This window comes from Hemicordylus capensis, chromosome 6 (genome assembly GCF_027244095.1).
Source record: "Hemicordylus capensis ecotype Gifberg chromosome 6, rHemCap1.1.pri, whole genome shotgun sequence".
In the NCBI taxonomy this organism is placed as follows: Eukaryota; Metazoa; Chordata; class Lepidosauria; order Squamata; family Cordylidae; genus Hemicordylus; species Hemicordylus capensis.
In genome coordinates this window covers 87,936,535-87,962,533 of record NC_069662.1, presented here as the reverse complement: position 1 = coordinate 87,962,533, position 25,999 = coordinate 87,936,535, and the positions used below count along the sequence as shown (strand labels likewise).

At 42.6% G+C, this 25,999-nt stretch overlaps 1 protein-coding gene across 4 annotated transcripts in view; it reads left to right on the top strand.

Annotated features, from left to right (window-relative positions):
- POU6F2 (POU class 6 homeobox 2) overlaps positions 1-25,015 on the top strand; it is a 559,658-nt gene extending 534,643 nt beyond the window's left edge. For all 4 annotated transcript variants that reach the window (XM_053259876.1, XM_053259878.1, XM_053259879.1 and 1 more), the window contains 5 exons: positions 1,868-2,074; positions 9,378-9,546; positions 12,396-12,564; positions 17,690-18,913; positions 23,523-25,015. In XM_053259876.1, coding sequence (XP_053115851.1) covers positions 1,868-2,074; positions 9,378-9,546; positions 12,396-12,564; positions 17,690-18,194 — 1,050 coding nt within the window. In that variant the 3' untranslated portion in view covers positions 18,195-18,913; positions 23,523-25,015. The remainder of the gene's footprint in view (positions 1-1,867; positions 2,075-9,377; positions 9,547-12,395; positions 12,565-17,689; positions 18,914-23,522) is intronic.
- Positions 25,016-25,999: the final 984 nt, after the last annotated feature.

Genomic DNA, 25,999 nt, shown 5'->3' with positions numbered 1-25,999 from the left:
GTGGGACTTGCAGCTGCCGTGTTCAACAATGGAGCTCTCGGCAGCCATGCTCATGTGTTTGCTGGGTCTGCAGACCCAAAAGGAACTGCTGCTCGTGTGCTACTAATGGGGTAGGAGCTCACCTGGCCTCCCCCTATTGATAGTGTGAATGGGCCTAGTATCTTGTATCTAGTTTGTATCACTGGGTTAAAAAAACCCATAATGTAAGAGCTGGAAAAATTATGTTAAGGAATAACAATGGTCTTATTCACACATAACGTAGAACCAGAGTTGCAGGGGCCAGAGTTTGCCAAACCATTACGTCCGAATATGTGCAATTCCATTCCTGTTTGTAAAGCAACCTGAGGTTGTGCTCTGCAAACTCTACTTTGAACCCTCGGCTTGTAGTGAGTTTCGCTGCTCATAACTGAGGTTGTTCTGGAGCGTGGTGTGCCAATGTAGCACTCGAGGCAGCATTCACTATAACTGGAGTTGAGGGAGGAAGTTCCTTCCTCTCTCTAGTCGTGATTGGCTGTGAGGGCTGTCCTACAAGCAAGAAGGAAGCCTGCACAGCCAGTGACCCCTCCTCTCTGCAGTCACTCCATTTCATCTGAATGTGGACAGGAGAGTGGGGGGCGGGGGGAGTGGGAGATTATGTGGGGGAGTTCTGCCTCCACTTGGCAAAAGTCAGGCTGAAAAGATAACTGGGAGCCATCACCAGATCATTATAGTTCCTGGGCAAACAAGATTTGAGTGCATGATAATACCCAACAAATGTGCCATGTTTCCACAAAGATGAAACTTGACATACTAGTGGCTTTTTAAAATCACCATATCTTACAGTTATTGATTGTTCCGTGCGACCTGGGGATAGTAATTGCTTTGGGCCTGGGAGAACTGGGTTCATTTATGAATTCTCAATCTATAAAATGTGACCTACTTCATGAGCTTGATGTGCCAACAACAACTCAAAACTTGCAAAGTATTTTTCATTTTGTGATGCACTCTGAATGACTAATAGTAAATGGATAATATGTTCTTATCTTCTATCTTCTGCATATACCTTCTGTAAGCTGCAAACAAAGTGCCAGTTCACACAGCACCATGTTGCAGTGAAGTCAAATTTAATTAAGTTGTTTATAGAACTACATGTCCTGAACTAGTTTTGTGAATTTCAAAAAGTTTTGTGAATTTCAAAATTTGAAGAACTCCATGCCTGGGTTTTTCAAGAATTTTCATGAGTTTATCAAGGAATTTCATGGTGATTCATGATCTGGACACATACTGAAATATTCACAATACCAGTTGCAAGCTTCTTGAATTTTATATTAACAGTCATCAGAGCATCCCTGCCTCTATAGTGACAATGCAAGGTCATGCTAACAAAACAAAGTAGTAAGAGGATTTTAGGGAACTGGACACAGCTTTTTACATTGCAGTATTCTGCACTATTGATTTCAGTGGACATTGGAAAGAGTAATATTTTTTTCCAAATTGTTTGCAAACTCACTGTAAAGGTGAGTGCTAAAGTACTCCCTGTTGCCTTTAAAGTGCGCCCCCCCTTCATATGAATGTCCCCTGACTGACAAAAGGTGATCATAAATTCTCCACAATAAGATTTTTTTTAAAAAAAGTTTGGGAACACCCCTGTGGACTTTAGTACAATTACTCCTGCCTTTTTTCAGGACAGGAGATGGCTTCAGGGCTGGTCCGATCATGAAGCAGGGTGGATGGTTACAACCAGAGCCACCATTTAGACAATCCAGTTTTGGATAAAAGGTGTGATTTGTGCCAAAGAAAATCTACTGTTGTCTCATGTTTATTCTGGTTATAGACTGTAACAATTAAATGTTTGTACCATGTAAAACTTCTCATTTGCTTCTTTTAGATTATTGGAACAATTCCATTGATGCCTAACCCAGTCCCATCCAATCAGGCAGCAGGAGGAGCTCAGGGCCTTCAAGTGCAGCCAATTACACCACAGTTACTGACCAATGCCCAGGGTCAAATCATTGCAACAGTCATTGGAAACCAGATATTACCAGTGATCAACACCCAGGGAATCACCCTCTCACCACTCAAACCAGGACAACAGGTAAGTTATGAATGTACAATTTGAATGAATGGAGAATAGTGGAAATAACTAATTAACATTTTTGAAAAATCACTACCAATATACTGTCTTATACAATGGAGTTTATATTCCACATATAATCAGAAATGCTTTAGAGACTACATGTTATTCTATATTATGAGGGGAAAGGTCCAAACTCAAGTTCTTAATGTCAAAGATCAAAGCTTCAACCACCCTTGCTTAAGGAGCCTTGACAATTTCCCTCTGAATGGCTCTCATCAAAGCCTTTGAATTGAATGGGAACTTTCCAAAACAGGGATGACCAACCTGAGGCTCCCCAAATGTAGTTGAACTACATCTCCCATCACCCACAGCCACTATTTTTAACTGAAGTCAGCTGAATGCCTCTGGGAAGTTATAAGCAGGGCATGAAGACCTTTCCAGCACTTGGTAGCCAGACATTTTTGATTGATTGATTGATTGATTAAGTGCTGTCAGGTCAGTGTCGACTCTTAGCAACCACTAGATAGATTTATCTTGTCTGTCCATATAGGCTTCCTGGTAAAATACAGGAGTAGTTTACCATTGCCTTCTCCCACGCAACATGAAATGCCGCCTTTGTTGTCGTCACTAAATTGACCGTCTGCCTCCAGCACATTCCTATATCGCTGCTGACCAATATAGGTGCCTGTTTGCGTTAGCTGGGCTACTGGGATGACCTTCACACTTTGGGTGACCCTACTGGGAGTATACCTCCCAGTGTATTTCATCCCTCCCTCCCAGGAACCACCCCCTAACCACGATGAGACAGCATAGCAGGACCTGAGGGAGGCAGACTTATTTACTTACAGTATATTTATATATTGCCTTTCTGCCTTGTTATTCAACACAATTTATACTTCAACAATATTAAAATAATTATTACATAATACAGACCAATTTTGGGTCAGTGTTGGTTCCTTTAGGAGTTATCTTTATGGGCTCACCTGGTCTGGGTGGCTTTTCTTCTGCCTTCACCTTAGGGCATGAAGATATTAAGGAGCCTCTGGGAAGATGGAGGTACAGTAGGTTGCACCGACTTTATATAATCTCTAGAACTTTCAGGGGGTAGATTCTCCTCAGCTTTGGATATTCCACTTGTGAGCTATAGCAGCTGAGTCAGTAAAGGACTGCTTAATTTAGCCCAACTCTATTTACTTGTTTCTTTAGCCCAAACCGATTTAATCCTGTCTTTCACTCCTGTCAGCTCCTTACCCTCTTATCTACAAATTGCTGCAGCTGATACTGACCTCAAGTTGTGTGCACTCATGCCAGATGAACTATTTTGATGAAGCATAGCTTTTCAGCTTTGGGCCCTCACCTAAATGAATGTTGGCCAGCCCCCCACATGATCCAGCACTTGCCAGATTTCCCTCTAATCCACAGCTATTAAAGACACAGGAAGCCGACTGGCAGGTTTGAACTATATGCCCACAATTATGTAGAGAGAGTATCGTGTGAACCAGCAATGCACAGGTGAATTTTGCAGCTATTTACACAATCAGGCAGTACTTTTGGACTCATGACAAGAACTGAAAAATGCACCTGCAAACTGCTGAGGCACATGATACTTTCCCCATGAGCTTCCCCCAGACAGCAGGCTTTACTGTGAGACTTTACTGCAAGTTCAAAGTTGCCCAAAAAAACCCGATGCAAAAAGTGGATTTTTTTTAACTCCGGATATAAATCGGGCTACACTAACATGCAATGAAAAACCTGAATTGTGTGTGAAGTGCTCCCCGATAGCTCACGGGGTCTTGAGGTAAATTTGGCCAATATGTAAATGCACACCTCCTTTCCGGAGGAGATGCAAACGAAAAGCTGGGTGTGAAAATCTTCCCAGTTTCCGTTCCCGATGCAATCATGCTGAATACAGATCATCAGCAAAGATTGGCGTTGGTGTGGACAGTTAAGCCAACACATGATCATTTTCTCTCCTGCTCATTTTCAGCCCACAGATCCAGAACCCATATTTTCGTTTTGTGATCTTGACCCCTGCTAAGCAGGATCCCTGCTGAGCAAAGAGGCACCTTTCAAAGTGGTGATTCTCTTCTACTTAGCAGGGGCCCTCTCGAACCCCAGCACAGCTTCCCTTCAGTGGTGGCTGTTGGTGTCTACCTTATGTTTATTTTTAGATTGTGAGCCTTTTGGGACAGGGAATCATCTTATTTATTGTTTATTTTTCTATGTAAACTACTTTGCAAACTTTTGTTGAAAAGTGGTATATAAATATTGGTAGTGGTAGTGAATCATAAAGCTACATAAGCAGGCAGGCAGCTGTCCCACCAGTTCCATACCTGAAATCAACATGATTCTTGCAAATGGTAACATGGTCAAATTCTAGAAAGATTGTTTCTCTGCCACTGAGGATTCTGATTCATGGTCACATGATAATGAAGCCACTACCAAGTTCTGAAGAACTTTAATTGACATTGGAATGGACAGTATGAGAGGCACATTCTCTAGACATACTTAGATTAATACCTTACAGCACCACAGATGGACTGGACTCCTCCTTTATTCCACAAACCCAATGCTTTCACATCAAAAAAGATCCAGTGGGAGGCAGGGAGCAGAATAATTTTTTTTTGGGAATACTCAGTAACATGAATCTCAAAATGCTAACATGATTTTACTTTTTGACCCACAAAGACATCATCATAGTAAAAAGCTTGCAGACTAATTTACACAGTCAAATTACATTTATTGTTTTAAAACACCCACAAAGTAATCTGATTTGCTGTGCTTGAATAGGTCCATATCTGAGTAGTTCAAAAATACATTTAAAACCTGATCTTTTTTCAACAGCAACTAGTTAGCCACTTTGGATTGTATTAAATTAATAAAACTCATATTAGATTGTGCATTTTATGTTCTCTCTCAGGTTACAATCCATCATCCTTTGCTGCGATACAGTCATATTTTCAGGGCGGAGAGGCAGGGTGGAAGCAAAAAGGAAGCCCTTGTCTGAATCCATTTCTTGTTCCATTCATACTAGAAATTCATAAAGGCTAACATTTTGCACAGGTCTATTCTTCCATGCTTTAAAATCAGTATAAACGTAGTTATAAGAATATATATATATTTTAAAAAACCTTTAGGGCACAATCCTTCTGAAGTTAACTGCTTAAGTTCCATTGATTTCAATGGGAGAGATTTAAACAAAGGCTTAACTCTCCCACTGAAATCAACAGGACTTGAAAGTGCTTAACTTTTTGCTGGGGCAGACCTTTTATTTCTAGAATGGTGTGAGATATATCAATATTACAGAATCATTAAGTTAATAAGACTATTCTGAGAAAAATTTAAAAAACTGTATTACAATTTATATTTAGATTTCCGAGTTAAATGTTTGGTATTTGAAGTTAAGGCAGTAAATAGTTCTCGAAGTTCAGACCCCCCAACTTGAGCCAATTATGAACAGGTTCAATGGCAATGACTGCACTAGCACAGATATAAAATTTGACTGGAGACTGGGTGTGAAATAAGTCCTTATGATATGGACTCCTCCATGGATGAGTTGTACAGCCACACAGTGCCTGACATCTACGCTAATGCTGCACACATGGGGCCCTCAAAGTCATAATTGCAGGTTGCACAGAGCACTTCTGGGGGAAGGGGAGATCAGCAGAAATAATCTCCCTCTGCGCACATTCTCAAGTGTGCCCTCTTCAGAAACAGGCATACAAACACTGCATGCATGCTTTTTGGGGCTCCGCATTAGTGTGGATGTCGACCTATACAGGCGCGGCCCATGAACTCTCCTCCGGGGGCGGCAGCGGGCAGCTTCTTTAAGGTAAATGGAGCTGGTGCTCCGTGCCACCCAGCAGCCCCCGCGGCGGGGAATCACCTGGCTCCTGCGGGGGTGAGCCAGCGGCCAGGTGAGTGGCAGAGGCGATTCCCCACTGCGGGGGCTGCTGGGCGGCACAGAGCACCAGCTCTGTTTACCTTAAAGAAGCCGCCCGCCGCCGCCCCCGGAGGAGAGTTCACGAGCTGCGCCTGGACCTATATAATTTACACTGCAGATGGATGCAATCATTGTGTTCATGAACAGTAATAGGTTTCCCTAGGCTTTCATTTCTCTTTGAACTGAAATTTTTGATTTGGGGGTGATTCAATTCCCACATATCCATTCAGGAAGACATAGTCATATTGGTCTGTTAATTTTAATTTGCGAAAACTGGAGGTTGGCATTAACCAAATTAATGTTCTAGATTCTCATCCGTGTTATTGTACTGTGCATTAGTTCTATCCACCTATAGTCAATAAATTCCTTATGGCCACATGCTCAGCAAACCAGAAATCCTTTACATATGAAGGGGTATTGGGGAATTATTGCATCCCTGTTTGGACACAATGTGCAACTTGGGATACATACATACATACATACATACATACATACATACATACATACATACGTGTCCCCCATTTCTGCTCTCAGAAAAGTCAGAGATGTACTGCACAAACAAGGCATGTATATGCTTTATAATTTATTGATGATGTATCCACAGTGGGGACATGCACACAAACCCCACTGGTCCACAGGATGTAAAGGATTATTGATTTGGTGAACCAATCCTTAGAAATATGTCAGTCAACAGGAAAACATGAGCAATCTCAATGACACAGGTTTTGAAATCCTGCCATAACCCACAGAAGGGCCAGGGTCCCTGCTGCCCGCCCTGTTGTATGCATTTAATATATGTACATACCAGCATTTTGCAGGGTGGAGATTATAAGACCATGTACAAAAGAATAAAAATGTAAAAACATGAACATCAGATCTTTCATTTGATTAGCAGGTCTTTTCTTGTGTTCTGTATTTTTAAAAGTTATTTGCCTGCTGCATATTTTTTCTCAGGTTTACTTATGTTTTTTAAAACATTTTATACATGTGTGTGTTACCACTGAGGCCATCAAAGGCAGAAATAGGCCTTTCCAAATATGGTGAACTTTATACTCTCTTACTTCTATGAGGTATACACAGGGCTTTTCTTCTTTTTTTAATCTACACTTAACATCTGTAAACACTGTAATAAAGACACAGCAACAAGTGTGGAGGTTGGTCCTGAAAATTCAACAGCTAATTCGTCTTTAGGAGGATCTGTTTTCAGACATCACATACTAAGCAATGGCCAGAGGAATGGAGCCATAGCTCTGTGCTTTTCATGCTGAAGGTCCCAGGTTCAATCCCTGGCATCTGCAGTTAGGGCTGGGAAAGACTCCTGCCTGAAACCGTGGAGAGTCATTGCCAGTCCGTGCAGACAATACTGGACTAAATGGACCAATGGTCTGACTCAGTATGAGGCAGCTTCCTATGTTCCGATGATCTTCCATTCCATGAAAGCATGCAATAAAACATTCTTTAGAGCACCGCAAGCCTACACCATTTCAACTCAACTCTCCCATTTGATACCTGATACTTCAGTCTGAGCAAACAAAGCTTTTGCCTTTCCAAAGCTACATTTACCCTAGCAGGAATAAATTCAAAGGCTGTACAATACAGATCAAAATGCAGAACCAAATCAGCATTCTCTCCCTTACATACGACATCCACCAGAGCTGCAGCACATGGTTTCTCCCGGATTGCCCTTGGATAGTGAGAGGTCCTGCAGTCCTGGGAGGAGTAAGGAGCACTTAGCCAGATGGCAGATTACCCAAATGCCAACAGTTGAAGACTGCAATGAGACAAAGAGAATGGAACCTAACGATGACTGGGTTTGGGGGAAGTATATGCTACCCCAAAGCAATGCATTTGTCATAGGGTTGAGAAGCAACCTCAATGTAATTGTATTTTATTGATTCGTATAAGCCACCTAGGAGATCTTTCTGGATTAAAAGATGGGATAGACATCAAATATAAAATATGTATGTTTATTAGGGCTGTGCAGTCATGTCTGCCTAAGAGGCATGTCGGACCAACATGCTCTCTACTGGCTATTGTCAAAAGAGTTCCACCATGACAGCAGTGAGCCTCCGATAGTTGGAACTATCAGAAGAGCCCTCTGCTGTTGTGGCGGAACTCCGTGAGCATTCAGCATATCTGTCAGATTGGGGGGGCTACACATTCTAGAACCACCCGTGCCACTCAGGGACCTAGAAGAGAATTTAGAGAGGAAACGTGTCTTTCAAACAGAAAGCAGGAAAGGCAAGGCAGCTGCCAGCAAAATGGATGTGATCCAGCCTGTCTTCTGCCCGCACCTGGGCCCAGGCAAAGGAACAGGGAGGAGCAGAGCGCAGAGAGAGGCAGAGCAAGGCAGGGGAGCTCCAACAGATATGTCAGGACTCTGACCTCACACGGCATAGCCCCTCCCAACACTGCCACTGTCCGGTTGGGTTGGGTCAGAGTCTGGCATGACCCAAAAAGCCAGTTCCCAATCTTCTTTCCCATTTCCAACATTCAGTCATACTCTGGTGTGACCAAGAAACTCTACCTGAACCAGGGTGTTGCAGATAAGAACTCGTTCAGTTCTCACTAGTTCCCATGAGATCTATGGGATAAAACGAATAGGATACAATTTACAGCACAGTAAGGGAACCTGTTTCTTTCCACCACCTAAGAAACTGGATTCACCAGGCTGGGGATTGAATTCCACTCCAGTGTCCTTGAATGCACACCTGTACTTTCTTCCATATATGGGCATAGAAACATGGACCATAGGAAGCTGCCTTATAACGAGTCAGACCATTGGTCCATCTAGCTCAGTACTGTCTACACAGAGTGGCAGCGGCTTCTCCAAGGTTGCAGGTTGCAGTCTCTCTCAGCCCTAACTTGGAGATGCTAGGGAGGGAACCTGGAACCTTCTGCATGTAAGCATGCAGATGTTCTTCCCAGAGCACCCCATCCCCTCAGGGGAATATCTTACAGTGCTCGCATGTCATCTCCCATTCAAATGCAAACCAGGGCAGACCCTGCTTAGCAAAGGGGACAATTCATGCTCGCTACCACAAGACCAGTTCTCCTCCCCACCTCTCACTTAGGGCTAAAACTGAAGTACTGTAGTTAGGGACAGTAACGTGGTGGTAGCAAAGCTTGGTCCTGACACTGGAGAAAGCAGCCTTCATGGGGGTTGGGCAGTATCTAGCAGGGTATCTTTTCATCCCACCCTTCAGTATAATGGGGCATTTTACTAGATAGTCATATATTTACTAGATATTGAGCCCATCACCTGTGCTCAACACAATGGGCGTGTATTTTGACAAGCTCAACACAATAGGCATGTCTGATTGCTTCTTTCTTTGCTGAAGGACGTTGTTGTTGTTGTTGTTGTTGTATTGCATTTAGCTCCATCAGCCCTCCCAGACGCAAGCAGGACAAGCAGCCTCACAACCCAATCTTCTGCATTTGGCTCACAGTCAGGCATCCATGTCTCAAAGCCCTGTGCGTCAGGCTTCTTCCTCTTCCTCCTCCTCCTCCTCCTCTTCAGCTTTGAGTGTTGGCCAGCTAGTCAGCAGTAAGTATTGCCCTCTTGCAATCCTTATTCCACTTCTCGCTCTATGCGGGATGGGAGAGTGCACGATCAAGCTGCTAGGGCGAGCATGTAGCAATGAGCAGAGGCTGGCACTGCACGCAAGCTCTGTCCTTGCTGCTGCAGCTGCCACCACTGCTGACCTACAGCATCAAGTAGCAGCTATGTTGCACTGAGAAGGTCAGGCAAGCCTAGTGATGGGGAAGAGGGGCAGCACCTAGAAGGTGCCTGTGTTCAGGGGATGGGGCCAGCAGACAAGGGGGAAACACACAAGGATGGTGGCAAAGAGGTGGCAGAAACAGCAGCAGGCAGGCCAAGTGATGCCCTCTGGGGGCAGGGCAGGATACCTGCACTCACCACACACTGTAGTGCAGTTGCCACCATAGGCTGTTGCCTCACCTTGCCTCATGGGGGAGCTGCCCCTGTATATGTGCATTAATAGTTAGGGTTGTGCATTGGAAGTTCCAATGCCAATGAATTGGTAGCCAGCCCATGATGCCATGCAGACGGGGGTGCTTCTCTGGGGTCCTTCCCACACAGTACCTTCTGTTTCAGCACTGATGGGGAGGTTCACCAGAACCAGAAGTGCCTGATACTGGGAAAGGGTTGCTGGGAGGCAATAAAAGGGATGCTGGGAGGATGTGTGCAGGGATGCTGGCAGGACACACATGGGCATCTGGAAAATGTCGTTTCTCCCAGCACTTTCCTCATAGGTGCTGGAAACAGAAGGTACTGTGCAGGGAAGGCTGCGGTGTGTGGGTGGGGGGGGTGTCTCCTCCCCTCGTGGAACTAAAGGATTGCTACAAATTCGTCAGGATGCCTGATACAGAGCTCTAATAATAATAACTTTGAAAGATAACATTACACACTTTTGGGAAAGCTTCTGCTGGGCCTCCATGCAGAGGGTGTCCAATAAAAAATGTCACCACAGAAAAATGCCTACTTTGAGTTCTGTAGAGTTTAAAGTACAAATGGATGATACTTAATGTAAAGCTTCCTCAGATGCCCTTAATAGATGGGCAGGTTCATATGCAAGCATGAGCTCCTCAGGCTGTTACATCTATTATATTAATTCTCTTGGGTGTGCCATGGAATGTGCTGATTGGCTGAGCGCCGGCACACCCAGGAGACCAGAGGCGGTGGCGGGCGTGGCCGGGGAGGCAAGTGGCAGGCAGGCCCAGCCACGGAGGAAAGTGGCAGTGGCGGCGGGCCCATCCGCAGAGGCAGCACTCGGCCCGGCGACAGAGACGGGCCGCGGAGGCAAGCGGCGGCGACCCCGGCTGCAGAGACAGGCAGCAGCGGTGGGCCCATCCACAGAGGCGGCACTTGGCCCAAAGGCGGGCCCATCCGTGGAGGAGGCACTCGGCCCGGCAGCCTGGGCCCAGCTGCCGCTGCTGCTTTCCTCCACAGCCGAGGGAGGGCAGGAGGGCAAGAGGGAGTTGGGCTAGGGGGAGGGAGGGCAAGAGAGTGGGGCAGGAGGAAGGGGGGAACAGCCGGCTCCAAAGAGCACACAGATGCTCTGTGAGGGTCAGCTAGTATTTAGAAAATCAGCTCTAACCTAGTCAGTCTGTACTAAAATTGCCTGAATTCATTTGAAAAGCTTCTCTACCTCTGCTGCAGGGCTGGGCAGATTTATAGGAAGTTCTTGTCAGTAGAGCTTTTAACATCAGGCTTCTAAATAGATATTTTCCTGTAGTAATTGTACAACAGGACTAGGCTCTATAGGATAGTGTTCTGCACAGTAATATAGTCCAGAGAGCAGACCACAAGCAACTTGCATTTAGAGGAATGGATGGATTGCTGTAGTGAAAATGTTTCACATAAGGAAGTCTCAGGAATGAGGTGAACAACAATGGAGATGTGGTGCCAAGGGAATGGCTTCGCTACACGCAGGACTGAACAACACTTTGAAATCTCCCACCATCCCAATCCCGTGCTGTCTCCACCAACCTGGAGAATGCTTTTATTTAGCAAGGGATCAGTTGTTTGGCCAGGGGTGGGGAGGCAAAATTCCATTCTCCAGCTGTTGTGTCATTTCCCTTGGTAAGTCCTAAATTGACCATGTTATCCAGCACCAAAGGAGCTTTCCCATGGTAGATAGCTTTTATTATGTGCCCTTTAGGGGACAAAAGCTGCATTGCAACAGGGGCAGAAGACCAATTTATTCTCACAGCATCATGAGCATTATCTTCTGAGGGTCCAGAGGAAAAAAATAAAACCAGTGTCAGCATTACCATTTGAAGGTTGGACTTGCAGCTATTCAGCACCCTGACTGGCAACTGTTGGGGATGGATGCAGAGTAAAAATATGCTGAAAGGATTTCTATCTATGCAAGTGCGATCTGGTTAAGAAAGCACAATATTAAGATGTCGGACATTTTTTTTAATGCAGTTGCTTCTACAAAGCACAAAGAATGTCCTTTCTAATGTTGAGGTCTGTCAGAGCTATTCCCAAAACTTATTAGGAATTGTGCTTAGACTCTATGGACACAGCAGCTAATTTTGTTGGATGGCTGATTTGAGAAAGAAGTAAGGGCCAATGGCCAAGGCCACACCTTTCCCCCATGCCACCACCACAACATCCTTTGCCACGAGTATAATCTGTAAAGGGGCTGCTCCTTCCACCCCCCTCTTTTACCACCTAGTTGAAAAGACTGTGGGGTGGGCTAAGAAGCATCTTTGCTTTATCTGAACTTCTGAATGTTCATACATTTGGGTTGCTCCCCAGAACCATCTGGATAAATGAGGTTATGCTGCACTTCAGGGAGAAATCATTAGCTCAATTCCATTTTAAAAGGCATCAAGAATTTAGTTAATGTCCCATTTTTTCAACAGATCCCCAGACAGCCTCCAGTGAGGTGGATGGAGTAAACCTTGAGGAAATTCGAGAATTTGCCAAAGCTTTTAAAATCCGACGCCTGTCCCTTGGTCTCACCCAGACGCAAGTTGGTCAAGCTCTAAGTGCCACAGAAGGTCCAGCCTACAGCCAGTCTGCCATCTGCAGGTAACATAGTGCATGCTTGTCCCTCACACCCTTTGGGGTTTATTATCATTTCTACTTGCTGTCTTTATGGCTATTTTAACCACATGTCCTAGAGAAAAGCTGGTTTGGATGGAAGACACAGATGAATGAATGTCGCCAGTATCAAGCAGATAAAATATATTTCACCAGGTGCCTTTAAAATAACTTTCATCTCCCCCCCCCTTTCCTTTTGTAACAAGTAGGCAACAATAAATATGTTCCTGGCCTTGAGACTTAATTCAGTAGTGGAGCTGGAGACCCTGCTGCTGCTGCATAAGCACCAGCTGACCCTCTTCATACTGTGCCATTTTCTACAGATGGGGTTACTGAACAAATATTTCATGGATGCCTCCCTGCTAGGTTTAAGCGCCTGTAGTACTGTAGCTTCCACTACACATCTAAGATGTTAATGATGCTGAGGAGAGTGTGGGAAATAAAATATCTATATTTTAAAAACAAAAAGGAAGAAAACATTTATTCAGAGAAAGGAAAACAATGCTCCAAGAATGACAATGTAATGAAAACAAAGCAGTCTTGATAGAGTTAAAGGTCTTGAGAGCGAAGCCCCCATGTCTTCATGTATGTGTGTTACACTAATCCCATGTTTATGCATGAGGTAACAAACACACTTAGGTAACAGCTTTTTCCTCTTGGGCAATGCCTTGTAGTCCTCTTCCATCAGTGAAAGCCAAGAAACCAACTCTAAGCTCATTTAAGTGGATTTTGTTCTTGGTGATCCATGAAATGCTCTGTCTTTTTATCTGCTCTTTATACTTTTAATGTATTCCCCATAGAACGGAAGTGTACTTTTCCTGCAGTTTAAGACTAAGGTTATAAATAACATCAGTATGGGGTAGTGAGCTTGCAGCTCACATTTTGCTCAATGATTTTCCATAAAACCCATTGATTGTTGTTAAATACAAAAAGCTCCATAGGATCCTCTCACTTCTATGGCCTCCCCTACTGTTTTTTCTTATAAGATACCTCCCTGTAGAAAATAACCTTTATTCAGTCTATACAAGGATACCACTGCTGGGAAATTTGTTTCAAGACTTGTATATCGTTATACCAAACATCACATACTGAAGCTCCAACACTAACAAACCGCACAAATGTTATGAATACAGTTTCTCCCACCCCGTTGTTTAACTTTAATTTTATTTCATCTCAATGGTCAGTTGCTAAAGGAACCTAAACAAGCAAAGTGGTTTTTTTTTTAAGCAATTGCTGGTGTGTGATACTTTTGAATTGCATCGCCACATAGTGCTATAAATTAATGTACTGTAGTTACATGAGCATGTGCTTGGTTTAATTTTCTCATCAGATTTTGTTTTGGCCAGTGCACAGATGCTAGTGAAATGGGGTGCTACCCACATCCCTTTGAAGTCAATGGAAATCCTTTGATGATTCCAATGATAATGGAATTTTACTAGCGGTTTGGACACCAACTATATAATTCCTTGAATGAAAATATGATTCAATTCAACCCTATATTTACATTACAAAAATTATGAAAAATATAACTATGATTAAAAAATGGACAGTTTGCTACATAAACACTTCATCCTGCCACAAAACTCACATCAGCGTAGACCAACATTAGGCCTAGTGATTCTATGTCATGTTTATTAAAAAAAATATGGAGCAAAAAAGTAGCAGGATCTGTTTCATAATTAAGTAATCATAAGCAACTGCCTAGGACAGCTCTTGAAAGTGGTCAGCGATTTTACAATTAGAAGATATTCTTGCAGCAGTTAGAAGATATTTTTGTTTCCACCACCATCTTAATGCATGAGATACTGCCACAGAAAGTAGGAGAAAAGATGGCAGGCTTGATGGAAGAGGGATCAAGCAAAGGGCAGAATCATAACAGGTTGTTGAAGAGTCCTGTGAGCCTGGAATCAAAGATAAAGTATGGGTGGATTTGATGAGCCAGTTATTTGACAGTCTGGGAGACTACAGACACAGAGGATCATCAAGCCATAGCCTAGGAAGGTGGGTCTTCAATTCTAGCAGCATCCAAATCCAGTGGGGATATGGAAATGATATTCCAATCTTTGCCAAAGGATTTGAAGGATCTAAAGTCAGTGGCTGACATCCTGACTACCAGAGGGTGTTCGCTTCAAGGCACTGCTGGGGTACAATGGGTGCCCTCAAGCATCTCCCCCATTCCCCCTCTGTGTGTATTGTTGTGCAAAAGCCATTTGAGTTCCAAGGGCTATCTAAGTTCAAAAACATCACTCAGTGATGTGTTTCTGATCTTAGATATCCCATACAGAGCACAAGGAGAACTTGGAACTCTATTCTCTGGTCTGTGATTGAAATATTCATTCATTCATTCAAAACGCTAATGGTTCTTTTGCAACAGCGTGCACAGGGGGAAATGGGGGAATTGCATGAGGACTCCCATTGTGCCTCTGCAGTCCTTCAAAGCATGCATACTTTAATCAGGATATCAGCTATTGACTAATTTTGCTCCAGAATCTCTTATCAAAGCATGGATTCAGTTTGTGCACAAAACATTTTGTGTTTTGTTTCAAGCTCAAAACAAAATGCAGATGACCGAAACATTTCGAACCGGCAGTTTTGATGGAACAAAACTTGAAACATTTGGATTGTTTCGGCGATAGGGCCCAATGGGGAAACTTGAAACACCCCTTTATTCCCCATGGGTAGCTCCTAGGGACACCAAAGTGGGTTGGGTGGTAGGGCGTGATGGGTGCTACATACCACCCATGGTGTGGGTTGTAGTGTTGCCCATGACAACACTTGATTTGTATGATAACAAGCCAACCAAGAAACAAGAAGATTGTAAGCCAATCAGAAGCCAGTGCCAGAAAACCAAGCAGCAAGGGGGAAACAGGCCTCCAAATGGTGCTTGAAATGTCGAAACGTTTTGATCAAAACTGGGTTGAGCTTGAAACAGGCCCTTTATTTAATGGGTGTTTTGTTTCGAGTTGAAACATTTCAATGTTGAAATGTTTTGCACATCTCTAGTTTGTCTACCTTTCAAAACAACTACAAGATACAAATTCAAATTATTGTGGTTTTCTTTTATACTGGACACACTGGCATAAACAAACTCTTCCCCCCACCTGTAAAAACAGGCTGATGGTATAACCTTTGGTCATTATTCACAGCCTCTGTGAATGTGTATTCAGGACTCATGAGAGCAATTAGAATATCCCATAATTATTTATAGCAGTTCTCACACCTGACATGCCAAGAAGGCAAGCCATTTCTGAAACTGAAGAGAGGCTTACCTCTTTGAGTATGGAAAGTATTGCTTTAAAATAGAAGACAAATCTCTCACTATGCACATGGCTTCTTCTCACCACCCATCACATTTTTTAAAACATTTTTTATATCCCGCTCTTCCTCCAAGGAGCCCAGAGCGATGTACTGCATACTTAAGTTTCTCCTCACAACAATCCTGTGAAGTAAGTTAGGCTGAGAGAGAAGTGACTGGCCCAGAGTCACCCAGCAAGTATCATGGCTGAATGGGGATTTGAACTCGGGTCTCCCCAATCCTAGTCCAGCACTCTAACCACCACACCACAGAGAGCTCCTTCAGACTTACACTACCTCTCTCTCTCTCTCTCTCTCTCCCTCCCTCCCTCTCTCTCTCTCTCCCCCTCCCTCCCTCCCTCCCTCTCTTTGACAGTTGTGTCAAACACATGTTCCAAGGGCAGCATACATGAGGTTATCACATTGTATCTTTATAGTAACCTCGTAAGGTAGGTTAGGTTGAGAGATAGTGACTTCCCCAAACTTCAGTCAGTGGTTTGTGCAATGAGCTCTAGTAATTACTATTTATGAGAAATAGTTTCCCGATTATTGTCCAACATGAACACTTGCCAATTATACACATGTAAATGGAGCAGTCTCCCAAGAGCAATAGCATTTCAGCATGAAGCAACCCAGGAGGCTATTCATACTCTTTAATGTCATGACATGTTGCAAAAAATATCTTAGGGATGTAAATTGAGCAGTTTAAAGAACTGGCTAAAAAATGTAATGTATGATCTAAAAAATCAGTCAGTGTGTTAAGTCAATTGGTAATGGCAGACTTGGCATGGACTTGGTTTCAAAGGCAATAAAGTCCTCGGTGTAGGGTGGTTTTTTTCCAGATAGTGCACAATATTTGTAAAATCTGGTCTAGCAAAGGACTTTTGATGGCAAAATGATACATAGGGGACCTCATTTACAGGAAATGATATCATTCGGTACAGTGTGGAGACATCCCACAATAAACCCAGCTTGGTGCCACAGTATATTAGTGCACTATTATGCTGGGTTTCATCTGGAAGGAATGAGTTTCTCTTAGCACAACTACTTGTGGAGGTATTCAAGGTAATTACAATGTGTCCAGCTGTTTGAACTGAAGACTGCAGCAGCTTTGGGAATTTTTTTCCGACCCAGAGAAGGGACACAGTGTTAACTTGCATACAGTGAAAATTGCTTAAAAATGAAAAGAAAAATGAAACCTGAAATTCAGAGGCTAACAGCCACTTTGTGAAATTAAAACAGCAGCAGCATTTGGGCAATACACTATGGAAAGGGAACAAGATCTTGTAAAGTAAAAACAAAACAAATAGCCATTGATGTCATTTCCTGGTTTTGGCTTTTATGTTAGCTTAGTCATTATATACAGAATTTTGAAAAAGAAAGGTTGAAAACTGTTTAACAGCAATTTCTTCCAGGAATGGGAGCTCCATTGCACACACCAAGCTCTCCGGCCTAGAGCACCATTCATTTCAATTGAGGAGATCAATTTGCATGCAGGTTGCTTAGTGTATGTGATCAGTACCCTCCATTGAACTGAATGGGGACACGAGTGTACTAAAGATACATGTGAGCCGAATGCACATGGATCTCTGGAGTGGAGCAATCAGTTGTATTAAGTAGCATTCTGACAGTATTTGTATCACTGTGATTGTTTTTGCTTGCTTAAATATATCTATAGCTATATATCTATATCTGTAGACCTGACAGTTGTCATAATCCATTGTAAATAACCTCTGCCAGTCAATTAGTCAGGCAGGCAGGAAGTCCCACCCTGGCAGAGCATCAGTGTAAGACTCTTCTTTCTCAATTTTCCCCTCAGACACACCATCCTGAGAAGCCACTTTTTCCTACCACAGGAAGCCCAAGAGAACACTATAGCTAGCAGTCTGACAGCCAAACTGAACCCTGGCCTTTTGTATCCTGCCAGGTTTGAAAAGCTGGACATCACCCCTAAAAGTGCCCAGAAGATAAAGCCGGTGCTTGAACGGTGGATGGCTGAGGCTGAGGCCCGCCATCGAGCAGGTATGCAGAACCTTACTGAATTTATTGGAAGCGAACCATCCAAAAAGCGCAAGAGGCGCACCTCATTCACACCGCAGGCTCTTGAGATCTTGAATGCCCATTTTGAGAAGAACACACATCCCTCTGGGCAGGAAATGACAGAAATTGCAGAGAAACTGAACTATGACCGGGAAGTAGTTAGAGTCTGGTTCTGCAATAAGAGGCAAGCACTGAAGAACACAATTAAACGCCTAAAACAGCATGAGCCTGCAACGGCCGTCCCAATGGAACCCTTAACAGACTCTCTTGAAGAAAACTCTTAAATGGATAATTCAAAGAAAGAACACACAAACAGAAATTTTAAACAATTGAACGCTGTAAAGATGCTCTTTCACCACCCTTGTAAGTAAAAGACTGAGAGAACTACAAGATGGACAGAACGATTTATAAATGTCTGTGAGTTTTCCTAGATAAAAACAAACAGAAAAAAAATCAAAAAAATATACACAGCACTTAGTGTGTGTGTGTGTGTCGTAGAACTAGTTCCAAAATAAGCCAGTTTTTTTTTTAATGGACTTAAAAGTAAACCAAATAACTGCTTACTTTCTTCCTGTATATTATGAAAATGTGAACATGTTTTACGGAAAACGAACCCAACAAAACCTTTTAACTGTTTAAAAAAAAAAAAGAGTACAAGCCTGCCACCTGGAGGAGTGATTGTAGCCTTTCAGGTATCAAGTGCTTCTTCACTATGAAAACTATTAACCAAAGTCAGAAACATGGCATTGCAAACTAGATTGTTAGTCTACTCTTTTATGAGTGCTACGTTGTGTTATGAATTTTTACATTTGTATTTTGCAAAGGAAAAAAAGACTCTCTTCCCCCCAGCCCTGCATCCTTTCTAACATGCCCAGCACGTGGGTAACTACACCTAGTTTGAGCTTTCAGGGCTCTCAGCCCTGTCATTTGTCCTATACAGTTTTGTGATCTCCAAATGTTCGTGTGCCAAAAAAAACTGTTTCTCTCAACTGTGGATTTTGAGGTTTGTTTTCCTTCCATTTTGAAATGAAGACTTTATTTATATTTGAAGTTTCTGTTTTGTTCACCCTTTATTTGGCTGCTTTCTCCATCCCAATTCCGTTTACATTTCTTTAAAAGAGAAGTGAATCTTTTTTATATATATATACAAGTTAATGATCACATCAAAAGGGCACATTAAGCAATGTAAATTTTTGCTTACTGTAGACAGCTTGCCACTATCTCTGTCCTTTGGCCACGAACTGGGAGAGGTTACCAAAGCGACTTTTGTAATATAAGTATAAACTGCACACTTGGTCCAATGTACTGCGTGTTTATGGTTCTATCTATGTGAAGCAATTTCTCTCCAAAGTCTGATAGCCAAAGAAATTTCTTGGGATTCAAATGGAAAGCAAGCTAATGGCAAATGGACAAAAGGAACGAAGACATGTTTCAGTTGCTGCATCTCTAAATTTTGTTTTGCTGTTGGTGCTTTTACTCCTTATTTATTTTCCTCTACCCTGTCAGTTGCTACTGTATGCATGCACACAGAAGGATTGTGTGGATGTATACTGCCATAACTGGCTAAGCTACAAAATAAGAATTTGTGAATAATATATTTAACTACTTTTGGAAACAGGGGTCACTCAACACATTTCTCATCTGTCATCCCAAACTGTATGGTTGTTTAGTCAAGAAGTATACAAAGCGAGTTACTGATTCTTCATATGTTACAGAGGACAGCCGGAGCTGAAAAATTCATATTCTTTATCCAGACATCCCCAAAAGTCCCAATCCTGTGACCAGTTCTGTTAGTTACAAATTGATGTTGCATTTTCTTCCAGGTTTTTCATAGTGCATTTGAAGCTGGGATTTCACTGTACATAGTATAATACTTCTCCACCTGATCCTGGTGTGAATCTGAAATAACTCCATCTTCTTCAGCAGAAGTAGTCTGCTATGATTGAAGGTTAAATCAGCCACAGAATCTGTAGCCTTAAAGGTTCCACCTCTCTCACAGGTTCTCCCCTCTCTCACTAGAAGGTAACAGGAGTTAGTTAAACTGCTGATCGAAAGCAGACTGAATGCGACGGAGCCAGATCCACAGGCTTCAACAGGCTTTGGATCTACTCCTCAATTTTTATTTATTCTGATTCAGTTTAAATTTGTGCAAGGGGCACTAGCCATCCTTCATTTCAATTGTGTTTGCACAGGAGAACTTCCCAGTGGATTGTGCCTGACATTTTAAGGTTGTGTGAGATTGCTGGTTTGCAATTTCCAACCACCACACTCCCTTCAAGTTTCATACTTTGCCAAGAACATGGGTGGTGGCTAAACACTGGTTGACCCCATTCATAAAACCACCTTTCCCATGGAACTCCACTGCAAGATGGCCATGAAAAATCCCCTTGTGTTGAAAAAAAATTATGATATGATTTCATCCTTATTCTAAGAAGTCCAGGGGAACCAGTATTAAAAGGAAAATATGAATGGTTTCAAGATTCTGAGTGAACTCTTGTAACGATTAACAATTGACTAGAGCCTTTGTGAAAACCACACACCTATATTCTTCATAAGGTAGATATGGGGAATAATGCGTGTGTGGACAAAACAAAAGCATGGAAGTAAGCCCACGGACTGTCATTAATGCACCTGCAATTGCTGCAGGAAACAGGAGCAAATGCACCTTAATTCTACCTTTCTCAAAGGTGAGAGGCAAAGAATTGTGATTCATCATGGGCATGCAGCAAATTAATTCTCATCTGAATGGACTGGGATATTTTATTTTATTGCTGACAGTGGATTTGTGCTTATTTTAAGGATGACACCATTGGGATGACTATTCCTCTTGGTAATATATACAGAGTTAGGGGTTCAGCTGGGAGCCTTATGAGCTAAGACTGGAACTTGGCCTCATGAAATATAGGTGTTTAGACCAGAGTACCCTTCAGGCAAAGAAGGAAATAGGGTGTGCTACTTCACAATCAAGACCAGTAAGTAATTACTATGATACTGCAGTTGGCAGGCAGCATGAAGTTTCTGGACTGACCAGCCGGGGTCATTTTAAGATTCTGAGAGGCCCAGGGGCAGAATGCTCATTTGAGGGGCCCTCCCTCCACTTTCTTCTGACAAAGCTGACAAACAGTGCAATATCACACGTATGTGCAGTTGTGCAATATATTATATATGATGGCTGCCGTGTTGTGCAACTCCATTTGTGCAGTTGTTGCTCTTGCACCATAGTTCTCTTGAGCAGCTGCACAAACGTTACCTTCCACTATGTGCATAATATTGCACAGAAAGTCAGCCCCTGCATCCTGTGACAATGTAGCAACCCGCAAATACTGAAATAACTTTTGATTGCGGGGTCATATTTTAACCGATTTGTGTTACTGCCTTGAATGAAAAGAATTGGTCCGATCATTTCAAATACTGAACCATACTTGGGTCCATGCCCCTCCATATGTGGGGCCCGGTGTGATCCCCACCCCCCGTTGCCTACCTAAAGAGGCCCTGTGGCCAACCTCCCTGTAATATATATGAGAAACTTTCTGCTCTTGCATACGTAATAGAGCAGCACTATCTGCTTGCTGCACTTCAACTTCCAGCTTTCCCCAGCCCCACAGTTCCAGCCTTCAGCTACAGTAATAGACAAGAGAGAGCATCCAGAGACCCTGGTCCACAATATGGTGCAGCTGCCCACAGCCCTGATCCAGCCTTGACAATAGGTAACTAGTATAGATTAGGAAAGAGCTGCAGCTCAGTGGTAGAGCACATGGTTTCCATGCAGAAGGCCCCAGATTCCATCCCTGGCATCTCCAGGTAGGGCTGGGAAAGACTCCTGCCTGAATCCCTGGAGTGCTGCTGCTAATCAGATCAGTCAATAGTCACTAAATGGACCAAGGGTCTAACTCAGTATGGAACATAGGAAGTTGCCGTACACTGAGTCAGACCATTGGTCTATCTAGCTCAGTATTGTCTTCACAGACTAGTAGCGGCTTCGCCAAGGTTACAGGTAGGAATCTTTCTCAGCCCTATCTTGGAGAACCCTGCTCACTTCTTTGTGACCTTCTACTTGGTCCCAATACAAGGGATTGCCCTGCCATCATGTCTGGATTTACCCCACTCAAGGCCCAACATGGCTACTCATACATTTTGTCATTTCCCCCCAAGAAGTCATAGGAACATAGGGAACATAGGAAACTGCCATATACTGAGTCAGACCATTGGTCTATCTAGCTCAGTATTGTCTTCACAGACTGGCAGTGGCTTCTTCAAGGTTGCAGGCAGGAATCTTTATCAGCCCTATCTTGGAGAAGTCAAGGGGGAGCTTGAAACCTTCTGCTCTTCACACATCAGGTCTCCCATTCATATGCAACCAAGGCAGACCCTGCTTAGCTAAGGGGACAAGTCATGCTTGCTACCACAAGACCAGCTCTCCTCTATAAGGCAGTATAAGGCAGCTTCTTCTATTCAACTAGAGATCAACTTGTGAATCTATCAAGCTTGTGTCAATTTTTTTTAAGCCCTTCTTCTTCATTACCTGCACCCTAGCATTTGTTTTCTTCTCGTTACTATAAAGCTGCAGTTTTGTTTGTGGATAGAAAAACCATGCAATGATCAGGAGACCACACAAGCCAACAAGACATTTTTCTAGAAACAAAAGACTTCAGCTTCACCTTCTTAAAGCTCTACCTGTCTCTCCAGTGTGATTTTCACTAAGCTCCCATATGCACAAAGATATCACCAACACAACCAAACTTGCTCACCTCTCAAAAAGCACAAAAGCCAGAACCTCATCCCTGGAAGCAAAATATACCAGCCATTTTCTGCTTAAAACTTAGATTTCAAATGCTGTAAGGAACTGTTCCAAAATCTGCAATAGAACAAAAATAAATAATAAAATAATCCCAGGAAGGATCCTTAACCAAAGACTGAAGGAAGGATGCTAAAATCCTTAAAACTATCACAGCAGCAGTTAGGCAAAAAGTATTTCCTTTCTAAACTTCAGACACTGAAATGTATAACTAGGATGGTGATAATATGAAATGAAATAAACTGCCACATGGAACAAATTTCATTTCCATCATTGTACTCTTGAAACCATTCACTTGCCACAAACCTCCTTTTTTGGAATTTTCTAGTTGTGCATTATGTTTTACCAATACTTTATTTTTTAAAAGATAGAGGTGTTGTTTTCTTTTCTTTTTCTAAATGTATTATTAATTATTATTATTATTATTATTATTATTTATTGACTAGGAGGCATAAAGGAGTGCCTGAACAAATTCTTATATGTAATTCATAAAGGCTGCAGGAAAAGGGTGATTTCTTCTCCCACTCCCTGAACAATATTTACATTTTAAATATATATATGGGTAGGGCTCAAGAGACTTTATACTTGTGCCTAAAACATTTCTGCACACATACAGAAGTTCTGCCAAATCTCCTTTGGCACTGCAGCCTCATGTACTACATTCAATATCACTCCTAAGGCTCCCCCAACCCTCAGCAGCCATTTTTCAGCGGGGAGGAGGGTCCTGAAACTCTCAGCTTTCCAGAAGTGATCCTTCGGATCCTGGCCAAGTTGTATACTTCCCAGTGATATCAGACACCAACTTTTGTATTTCCAGATGACCAAAAGAAAGATCGCTACCAACCAGAGAACAACTTCATCTCCAGAATGCCACAATTGTCAGTATTACCTTTTGTAAAGAACGGGATGAGTTTTGCCTACTGAACTAACAGGAGCTACTGAGTTGGTTTATGTGCTTTGTTCCTGATGTATTTTGTTCTCTTTTCCCACTAAAGGCCTGATCCTAATGTTTGCTTCCCTAGAAAAAAACAACTCCTCACTGGAACAGCTCTCTGTCACAAATCACTACATTATATTAGCATATTAGTCTGGTGTCTGACGCAGATACAATGACAGGAATATTTTAGTTTAGGGCATAAGAACTCTATTGAACAGATAAAAGTACCAAATCCATTCACAAGTTTTCAGTTTATGTTATAATCACACACACACACACACACACACACACAACGTACATAGACCAAGGAAGCAAAAAGGAGCTAAGAAGGAACAAGTAGAGGCGTGTCAAAGTACTCAAGCTATAACCAAAAAGAAATATGTATAATGCCTTTGCTTGTCTTCTCAATGCTGGACCAAAGCTCAATGTATGTAGGTATATGCACATTGTATAGATATGGCTAAATGTTGCTGACAATCTTGCAATACTAAACTGTTACTATTTTAAGAAAGAAAGAAAAAGAAATACAGAAAGAAACTGTTCATCAGTGTTTTACCTCAGCACTCTACTTGTACCCAGCTCATGAGCAACACTGAATTAAGGAATTTTAAAAAAATAATAAAAAAAGAGAAACTAATTTCCATGTAAATGTTTGACTGTAAAAAAAAAAATCTGTTTCAGTAACATTACTGTACTGAGCTTTTTGTCATGTAGTTTGCTTGTTTCCAACTTGAGATTATGTGGGGCACATTTGTTTATTTATTGTTGAGAAAGTGATTTTCTTTTATATTTTAATTTTATATATATGAATATATATTTTGGTCCTATGTGCTATCGGGTGCAGTCCATAAACACTGTTGCTGCATATCCTCCATTCCTTTCAATGGGGTTTACAGCAGGCTCCAATGGTGGCCCCACTGAGGTGAATGGAGATTGCGCAGCAGTAGCGCTTAGTGTCTGGCTCCCCTAATCTACAGAATGGTCACCAGGGTCACTTATGAAGGACTGCAAAAGAGACCTGCTTTTCCATGCATGCCACATGCAGCAGGAAAGATGGCAGAGAATGAAATGGACTGTATTGTGTTCTTCATTTGTTTTTTTAAAAGGAAAAAAAAATCAAAGGAGTTGATGTCAAGGACTTGTGACCAAGATGCCAAACTGGCTGTTTCAAGCTCCTTATTGTTCTGACTTTGAAACCAAAGCTGATTTTATCTGCACAGGTTGCTGAACATTTAAAAAAAATTAAAAACTGACAAAAACTGTACTTAAACTAGAGCAATATCTGTATGGTCAGTAAAGCTGCACTTTGTGTATTTCTTAACAGCTTCAAATCTGTCACTTTTAATTTGTACCATAAAAAAATAAAGAATTGTTTGACATGAAAAATAAGCTCCTATCCTAGGCTTGTCTTAAGGCTCATGAATTATTCACCTGATCAGGGCTCATGTAATTTTACATCCCTTTGATACAAAATAAAATAGTATAAAATGTGGGGCGGGTAATAAAGCTCGTTTCCACAATTAAGCTGCAGTTTCAGAGTTAGGCTGGAGAGAGACAAGAGTCTTTAGAAAGTTAAAAGATGGTATGAAAAAGCCACTGTTGCCCATATTATACACATTTATTGCTTCTGTCTCTTCATTATTTTTAGTCAAGTACATGTTGTCAGCTTTTGAAACTCAGTAAAACATAGCAAATATTTTTGACTAGAAATGACCGTGGCGCTTCTGCCTAGGCTTGCCACCTGAAGAGCTCCAAAATAAAGAGCTCCAAAACACATTGAGATTGTTCACACGACTGGGCAGGAGGGGTGGAAGGTGGGTGTGGGAGGCTGCTTAAATTCACCTTTCCCCCAGACAAGCGATTTTGTGTTCCGGGGAGCATGGACCGTGCTCCCAGACAAGCAGCACTGCATGGTGCAGCACGCTGCTCCAGAGGCCCGGATGACACGTCCCATCTTCTAGGAATCCCACAATGCACTGGGAGAATCTCCTGAGAGATGGTCACTCTAGGCACTCATCTGTGTGTGCAGCAGGTTAGAAGCAGCCTGTGCTTGCACACGAGCAGGTAGCCGGGGTTAAGGGAGCACTCGCTTGCTTGATCCTGGCAGTTCTCAAACACAACCTAACCCAAGCTAGACATTGCTAACCTAGGTTAGGCAGTAGTGATGTGCCCGGAACGGTCCGGAGGCCATTCTATAAGCCTCCGGACCAGTCCGGACACGGGACAGTTCGGTTCGGAAAGATTGGGGTGGGAGGTTCCATTAAGGGCGGGGGAGGGTTTACTTACCCATCCCGCACTTTCCACCTTTGGCGCCGTATTTCCTTTAGAAATCAGGCGGCAGGATACCTCCCTGCCGC